This window comes from Tupaia chinensis, unplaced genomic scaffold, assembly GCF_000334495.1.
Source record: "Tupaia chinensis unplaced genomic scaffold, TupChi_1.0 Scaffold000178_1, whole genome shotgun sequence".
Taxonomy (NCBI): domain Eukaryota; kingdom Metazoa; phylum Chordata; class Mammalia; order Scandentia; family Tupaiidae; genus Tupaia; species Tupaia belangeri.
The window spans coordinates 1,506,022-1,514,950 of record NW_006159653.1 but is presented as its reverse complement, the minus strand read 5'-3'; the positions used below and the strand labels follow the sequence as shown (position 1 = coordinate 1,514,950).

Sequence of the window (8,929 nt, the reverse complement as noted above, 5' to 3'; positions counted from 1 at the left end):
GGCCGCTGCTCGCCAGCAGCGGGGCAGGGCGCTCCTCGGCTGCACCTGCTCGGTCTCGGTCGGAGCCGTCCATGGTGCTGTCGTCTCTGCTGCTGCCCATGGGTCGTCAACCAGGGCACCCACCAGGCTCACCTTTCCCTGCAAGCTGCTGTGGGCACCGTCAACACTGCCTCACCCGGCCCCTCCTTGTGCTCCAGGCACGTGCGCCGCCCGAGCGTGGCAGGGAGCAAGCGTTCCGTGGGGACAGTCACACTGCAGTCCCTTCCCCTCCGTCGCTTCCTCCTTCTGGGTCCTGGGCACACATGGACGTGAACCTGGAGTTTTTAAGCTGCAGGGTCTAGGACACAAACCATTGGTCATGTGGGACCGTCGCGGGAACCACACCACCACTGGCCCTACTGAAGCGCCACTCTAGGACCTGCCATGGCTACTCGGGGGGCTCTGGGGGTCAGCTCCCGCGTGTGCACGCCCAGTGGGCCGATGGCCAGCGCGGCAGCCTCCGACAGGCAGGGGCAGGCGCGGTCTGTGCTGACGCCCTTCTCGTCGCTGTCCAAGCTGGCTGCCTTGAAAGCATCAGTGTTGGCCACAGGTGGCACGGTGGCTAAAGTGCGGGGTCCCCTGTGGTCCACTGCATGGTCCAGGTCTGGGCTTGGCAGCTTGAAGACCACATTGGGCGTGTGCCCGAAATCCAGAGCGGGGAATGGAGACGGGCTTGTGAGGCGGCCAGCCAGGGATGCTTCCTCACTCCTCACACCTCCCTCTGCATGTACCCACAGAGGAAATTAAGGAGGAAAAGGCGTTATGGGTCTCGCAAGTGCCCCCCAAACCTTGCAAGCTTCAGCAAGTAGTTTACAAAGTCAGTGAGGCAGCAAGGTCCTCGGGTGGGGGCGGCAGCCGGGACCCCACGGCCCACCCACCCACCGAGGCACCAGCGCCCTCTGCACCCACCCCTCCACGCAGGCCTGTACCGCGAGTCAGCAGGCAGCGCTGTCACAGGCAGCTGTGTCTGCGACACCTCGTTTTCCGTTAAACGGCTCTTCTGTGACTTCCTCTCTCTCCGGGAGTGAAACGAGCACCCCTCTTTCCTGCAGTGGCTCCTCCTTTCCTGCCTTGAATCCGAGGGCCCAGGGCTACGCCACGGCACCAGGTGCGAGCCCTACTCCGCCCTCCACATGTCGCCCATCCCTCACATGCAGGCTGGGCCAGGGGCTCAGGGTGCCGTCTTCCTGGGACCACGGCGGCCTGCTGAGGATGCAGCACGCACAGAGCAAGACCCTGGGCCTCCACGCAGTGCTGACAGGCGCGGTGCCTTGAATCCGAGGGCCCAGGGCTACGCCACGGCACCAGGTGCGAGCCCTACTCCGCCCTCCACATGTCGCCCATCCCTCACATGCAGGCTGGGCCAGGGGCTCAGGGTGCCGTCTTCCTGGGACCACGGCGGCCTGCTGAGGATGCAGCACGCACAGAGCAAGACCCTGGGCCTCCACGCAGTGCTGACAGGCGCGGGCAGCCCCTGCGCGTGCTGGGAGCCGCCCCTCTGCCTGGTAAGCCCGAGGAGCTGTGCCGCAACCTGGGCCCAGGCTTGTGCACGCAGTGGGCCCCCAGCACAGACCCACCCGAGTCACTCACTGTCCACCGAGAAAGGTCAGCGCAAGGGACAGGGACATGCGTGAGACCCGTCGAGTGCTTTTGCTCTCAAAGCAGTCGAGGCTCCATGCACGCTGCCTCGCAGCAACCCTACTCCCCCACAAGTTGGCCTGGCCACCCTTAAACACACACGGAGCTGACGGGACAGAAGAGGAGGGCTGAGCGACGGGCCTGCCTGGTCGGCGCTGCACAGCTGGACCCCACAGGCACCAGGGCAACTGTGGCCCACACTCAGGCGGCATTCTGACGCTACCTGAGTGCAGGGCTAAACGTGGAACGAGGCACTCATGGTGCGGAGGCTAAGTTGCCTGGACCGTGTGGCCACTGCAGTTCGGTTCTCAGACCTGACAGCTCAGAGAACAGGCCGGGCAGAAGTACGTGGCCCAAACTGTGAGAGGGGATGGAGAAGGGCTCACGGCGAGGCCCCAGGGGTGACCTCTCACTTTCCCTGTCTCTCCAAGCGTGCGCCCGTAGTGCACTGAAACAGAGATGAAACTTGGAGCTCCCCAGCAACAGGGACGGGTGTCAGCGCTCCGAACAGGACGCGCACCGTGCCGTCAGCCACCCCACCTGCTCTCCGCGCGGGACCTGGAGGGGGCAGTTGCTGTTTGAATGCACCCAGCTTATGCGTCTGAACCCAGTGTGCTGGCCTCTGCTCTGCACCCGCTGGCAGGCAACACGACCCGGCCCTCCCTCACACCCCTGCGCCTCCTCCTCACCTGCAGCCTTCCTGGCCACCCTGTCGTTAGCTAGGGGCACCAGCTCCTGCCTTGGCACCTGGCCTGTCCAGGATGTCTGCGACTTGCCGGGCTCCTGCGAGGCCCTAGCCCTGGCCTGCTGTCCTCGCCTGGGAGAAGGCCCCTGCACACCCACAGCTCCCCGCACCCCGTTAGCCTCATCACGGTCTGCACCCTGGTTACCATGAGCACGCCCACCTGTCACACACAGACCTCCTGTTCACCGACCTGCACGGGGCAGCTCTGCTGCCATCACAGAGCACCCATTCTGCCACCTGATGCTCACACTGAGCCCGCGGCTCGTCAGCCTGCCTGCTGCACCCCTGCCCCGGCTGCACACAAACCTCCACGCTGAGCTGTCACAGCGCCCTGCAGTGCCGTGCTGCACCTGAGGGACAGGGATGTCCCGTGAGCCCCGAGATCACCCCCGGAGGTGCCTAAGGGTCCCCAGCGTGGATCGCACGCTTTCTGGGGCCTTGCCCAGCACGGGGTTCACATGCTACGCCAGCCCAGCCTGCATCACCGGCACAGGGCAGGCCCAGCCATCCCCGACCTCCTCGCGGTCGGGACGACTCCCCAGCGAGCCCCAGGCTCCCACCTCCACAGACACAGGCCTGGAAAGCCCTGCACCGAGGGCACAGACCTGGCGACAAAGCCTGGTGCTCTCTGCCCCCGAGGCCGCTGCTGCTGTTAATCAGAGACGGGACACACTGCACCTGGGGCGGCACAGCCCTCAGGAGTCAGCCCCGGGGCCAAGCCCTCAGCACATGTTCACACCCAGCCCTCCCGGACTTTTACACCTGTCTTCTCAAGGTTTTACACAACTGCACTGTCAGAGGGTGCGTGTGCCCACGAGAAGAGACCACGCCCTGCCGTGGTGTGGCCACACTGCGCTCTCAGCTCCACTCCTCCAGGGCTGGGGCACACAGGCCCGTCTCTCTGGCAGCCAGAGCCAGGCCGCAAACTGCAGCCAACCACGTGGGCTCCGGCTCCCTGTGGGCCGGGCTTCGCCTCTGTGCTACTGGGCCTTTTCTCTTCTGCAAAGACCCCGGGTGTAGACAGGGCTTCCTGCCTGCGTTCAGCTGTTACGTCTCTTCTGCTCTGAAGGACACAAAGCCGCCCTCCTGCAGCCTCAGCGTCCCTCCCCCGCCTCCCCACGCCAGGCAGCGTGCTCTGTGCTGGGGAAGGCACATCCAGAACCATGACCCCGCGCCGGGCCTGCCTTCCCAGGAGCTGGCCTTCTGACGGCCTCACGGGGATGCTGCAAGGTCAACGGTCTCAGCGCAGATCTAAGTCAGCAGTCCCGCGGCCCGGAGTGCAGAAGCCAGAGTTCAGACACAGGTCTTTGCCCAGACCCACCGAGATGCACAGGCAGATCCCGCGCAGGGCAGGGACGCTGGGCCAGGAGTGGGGCACAGCAGCCTCCTCCGTGCCCTGGGACCCACCGCCAAGCAGCTGGGAGGAGGCCCCAGCTGACACATTTGACGTGTGGGCAGGGGCGGCACAGACCACGGTGTGGAACGGGGCCAGGTTGGCTGCGGCAGGTGGAGGGCGCAGTGCAGGGGAGGTGGCAGCAGTGGCGGTCTCGGAAAGCTAAGCGAGCTCACACACTGGCCAAGACAGGACGCCTGGCTGGCTCGGACGAGGAGGGCTCGAGAGTCCGCTCCACAGTCCAGCTGGCAGGTGTGTGGCCACGCTGTCCAGAGCCAGGTCCGCACCAGCCACACCTGCGCTCTCTGTAGCCGAAGGTGGTCTGCGCTCTGGAAGCCAGCAATGCCGGGGACAAGCCATGGGGACAGGCCTCTGGGCAAGGGCACTGGGGAACCAGACTGGAAGAGCCACTGGAAAAATGCAACGGAAAGCCTCGGCAGCAGCCAGGGCTGGCCCGCCAACGCGTGAGTGAGGGCCTAGGGAGGCATCAGGCCCTGCCTGGTGGGCCAGTGGAGGGCGCAGTAGTTGCATTGCTGGACTCCCACTGTCAACCACAGTTCGAGCCCCAGATCCGGCAGCTCTAAACTCATGCCAGCCGTGTATCCGTGCAAGTCCAAGATCCAGAGAGAATGGATGGCAGTGTGGACATGCCCCCTAGGGAGGTGATTTCTCGTCTTCTGTCTGTGTCTCTCTGGTGAGTGTATGTGCCCAAAAACAAGTCTATCTTAAAACAACAACAACAACAACAAACCCTGCACAAGCAGAAGGCCCTTGGGGGAGGTGGTGCCACCCCATGTGGCCGTCGGCTGAGTGGTGCTGCTTCTCCCAGGTGACTGCTGTGTGCAGGACAGTAAGGGGACGTGAGGCCCCTGCCCAGCCCCTCTGGCCTCACCGCGGCCCGCAGCGAGCACGTACCCCACCTGGATGAGCTCGTTCAACTTGGCAGCGTTCTTGTCGTCCATACCTGCAGACAGAGCAGTGCGGCGTGAGGGAGCGGGGCGTGGGCATCGGCCGTCCCAGTGCCATCTCGCACAGGCTCCAAGCCCTGCCCTGACAGCCAAGGCCGTCCAGGATACAGACCCACGGCAGCCCCTGCCCCCAGCCCTGGCTGCTGCTGGGAGGCACCTTCTGAGCTGCTCACCTGCTCACCCTTAGCCTTGCACTCTCTGGGCAGGTCTTCTGCTGCCCCTGCAGGCCCAGCTCCCTCATGCCCCAGCCACAGACAGCCCTGCCTCCTTCCAGTGCCTGGCACACCCCACGTGCACCCCTGCATGTGCACCCGCATGCACCTCCTACGAGCTCCAAGCGACAGTGTTTGGTGCTGACCCCAGGCCCCCAGGGTCTTCTGAATGAAAATCCGACACTGGGACCAGCCGTTGGCATAATGGCCGTCACTGGACTCTCATGTAGTCAACCACAGTTAGAGTCCTAGACCTGGTGGCTTAAATTCACACCCAAAATCCCAAGAGGAGAATGGAGGAGCGGGGATTGCAGTATGGCCAACCCCCTGGGAGGTGATTTCTCACTTTCTGTCTCTCTGTCTCTGTCTTTCTGGCAAACACACACACCTGATAGCGAAAACCTCTCAAAACAAAAAAAAAAAAAAAAAGGAAAAAAAAAAAAGAAAATGCAACACCCTTGTGTTCACTAGCACAGACGCCCCGTCACCTCTGACCTCCTCTGCTCTGCTCCTAGGATCCTCGAGCGTGTGGGGAAGAAAGCAAGGCGACAGAGAGGGTCTGTGGGGGTGCGGGTGGTGGGCAGTGCTCACTGCAGGGTCTCTAAACTCTTCTGTGCATCTGGGCAGCGAGAGAGCTGATCCCCACAGTCAGGCTGGAAGCGGGCCTCAGGCTCGCCAAAGCTCCCAGAGGAGACAGCGTGTCCCTTAGAGGTGCTGGGACAGGTGGCAGAGGAAGGAGGGGCCCACTGAGTCCGATTCAACACCGGCACAGACATGGCCAGAGGGAGACGGGAGACTCCAGTTAAGAGCCATGGTCAGCACAACATGTGGAGGCCAAGGAGGCTGCCGAGCCCGGAGAGACGAGCCCGAGGGGCGGGAGGCTCGGGGCCAACTGCAGGGCGCAGCAAGAACAGCAGGGCACATTTGCCTGCAAGAACCCAGCGTAGCCCCGCCTGCAGAAGTGAGAACAAGGGGCAGCGTGGAGGCAGGACAGCCTGGCTGGAGCTGAGAACTGAGGGCGAGAGCTACCCGGGAGGCCCCAAAGGGCGGGGCAGGTGTGGCCGGGCTGAGCCGGGGCCTGGAGCAGGGAGCCCAGGGACTCTTCACCTCCGCCCTGGGGCATCGGGAAGCCAGCGAGGTGGGGAAAGGAGGACCGCTGTCTGGCAGGCCCGTGTGCACAGGAATCAAGGGCCGAGCGCTGGCAGCAGCGCCGGGAGGCGGCGACCTGGGAGCCAGGTGAGAAAGGGTCTGTGTGCCGCTTGCCTCCCCCAGTCCTCAGCCCTCCATCTGCCACGCGGTGTCCTGGGCAGGGCCTCACCCTCCCAGGTAGCTGGGTCTGCAGGTGCACACCATGCTGGGAACAGGCAAGGTGGGGAGGCCAGGAGGGCGGGGAGGAAGGAGAGAGGCGGGGTGGGTAGAAGCAGTAGGAGAGCTCAGGACAGTCGTCCTCGTGGGCACAGGCAGCACCATGCAGGAGAGAGGGCCAGGCGGGAAGAGCCAGTGTGCAGACAGCACACGCTCAGCCACGCACAGTGCCTGCCCACACGGGCCTCCTCGGCCTCGCTGCCCACCCTGAGCTGTGGCGTGGGCCATGGGGCGGCAAGAAGCAGCCCGTTCGTGTGGAACCCCCTCAGTCTTCGAGGTGGTCCGAGGAGCGCACCCCGAGAATGCCCAGCAGGCCGGCGAGGGTCGCCCCCGTGGTCTGACGCCACATGGGGGGCACAGGCAGGGGTGAGATGTAGGGGCTTGGGTCCTTGAAGCCTGGTGCACCCCAACCTGGCACCCCTGCTAACAACGCACACAGAGACCCTGCCGGGAGAGCCAGCGGGGCAGGCAGGGGCTGTCAGCTGAGGCAGGCCCGGACCCTGGGTACCAGCGTGGGACAGGGCGAGTGTGCAGCTGCCTGGGGCCTAAGGGCCTGACTGGAGCTCGGCTGCCCCCGGGGTGTGGGGAGGCCCAAGCACAGGCAGGCCATCGGGCAGGGTTGCCGTCCCCAGCGAGCGGTCCCTCTTAGGAGATGGGGGGCTGGGCTGCAGGAGTGGGTCCCGTCCTCAGACCACGTGGGTGCTATTCGGGGCCTGGGGGTGGTGTCTCAAGGTCACGTGGCAGAGAAAAAAGCATGTGGGGACACATGTGCGTAGGTGCACAGACATGTGCTTGTACGTGGGGACACAGTGCATACACGTGGGAACTGTGACCCATGTGCAGCTGCATGTACATGCGCATGCGTTGGGGCCCCGGGAGCAGCGCGGCTGGAGTGATAACTTCACGTCTCGGGGAAGGCCAGGCAGCCATCACAGAGCTGAGTTTTCTGAGGGAAGCCGCTGGGCCCCAGGCACTCAGATCAAGGGGCCAGACGGGCAGAGCGGCGGGAGGCAGGCGGCGGGAGGCAGGCGGCGGGAAGCGGGCAGCGGGCGCGGTACTCACAGCCCCCGATCTTCTTGCGCATGTTTGTTTGGAGAGGTTTTTTTGCTACGCCGTAGCAGATGAGGCCATACAGCTCCTGCGACGACTTCTTCAGCCCCCGAGAGAACACTGCAAGACAGGAGTGGGAGCGTGGGAGGGCGCCTGCCGGCCCCGTGCACAGCTGTGCCCCGTCAGGCCGGCGGTCAGCCCGGGGCGGCGAGGACTCAGCGCCAGGCTGTGTGAGCCGTTCATCAGAGTTAAGCGAGGGCCAGCAGGAGGCATAGCGGTTCCGTCATGGGGCTCCCACATGGCTGACCACGTGCAAGTCCTGAACCTGGTGGCCTAAAGGTCATGCCGGGCACGTGTGCATGCACACCCAAAATCCTAGGAGAATGGAGCAGAGGGAAGGGGTCTGCAGGGGGCCACCCCCCCAGAGTGACTTCTCACTTTCCTTGTCACTGCCCCTCTACCAAGAGCATGCGCCCTATGGCAAAAACCTCTTAAGACAAAAGCTGAACGAGAAGAGGAGTAGAAAGCCACTCTGAAAAGGCAGCGCAAGTCCCCAGGGGTGAGGGAGAGGAGGGAGGTAGGGGAAGGAAGGGCCCACCAGGGCCCAGCGGAGCCACAGTCCAGGCACCAGGGGAGCTGGCTCTCGTGCCTCCCCCAAGCTCCTGTGAGAGGGACACACACGCCCAGCCTGGCTGCACCACTGTGCTCTGGCCTTGGTCTAGAAGGGTCCAGGAGCGAGACCTGGGCTGGGTGGGCCCCTCTGCCCAGTCCCCCAGCGCATGGGTGCCAGCATGCGTGTCTCAGGAGGCTGGGGCAACAGCAACAGGCCGAGCACAGGCGCCAAGCCCACAACGCCCAGCCCTGCACCCTGGGCGGAGACCTCCAGGCACCCTGGAGCCGCGAGTGGCACCCGACACCCAGCCCCGCACCCCGAGCGGAGACCTCCAGGCACCGTGAGCCGCAAGTGGCACCCAGCGCTTACACATGGCAGCCTGACACCGAGCCTGGTCCGACGTGGGGGCCAAGCTGTGGTAGGAGGGCCACTGGGGAGGGTACTGTCTGCCCCTCCTTGTACACGACCGTCCTCCGGGCCTCTCTTCAAGGCCTCAGTGCTGGGCTGTGCGCGCCCCTCACGCAGGGAAGAGAGCACCCCAGAGAGCAGCCAAGGCCCGGTGGCCAGCCACACGGAGCACAGAGGTACCAAGAACACACCCCACGCCCTCTGTGGCTCACAAAGGGGCCGTCAGGGAACACGAGGGTAACTGACACGTGGCCAGTCTTATGATGCCCAAGCCTCTGTCAGAGGGAGCGCAGCTGACATGCTGCAGCGAGGCCAGACTGCAGTGCAGCAGGGGAGCTGCGCCCAGAACCGTGACTCCACAGAGACAGAGACAGAGGAGTGGCCACGGGCCAGGCGGGAGCGGGGGAGTGGGAGCTGGGGGCGATCGGGCACAGCCTGTAGTCAACTCTAAGAGGGTGGATTCTGAGACCGGCAGACGGCATAGTGGCTGGATCCGGA

General features: G+C 64.6%; 1 protein-coding gene across 1 annotated transcript in view; it reads right to left on the bottom strand.

The window, feature by feature from the left end:
• The window catches only part of CRAMP1 (cramped chromatin regulator 1), a gene marked incomplete at its 5' end in the record, with an annotated part of 53,477 nt that overhangs the window by 22,942 nt on the left and 21,606 nt on the right, over positions 1-8,929 (bottom strand). The window contains 2 exon segments of the mRNA XM_014587021.2: positions 4,731-4,779; positions 7,423-7,443. Of these exon segments, the coding sequence (XP_014442507.1) occupies positions 4,731-4,779; positions 7,423-7,443 (70 nt within the window).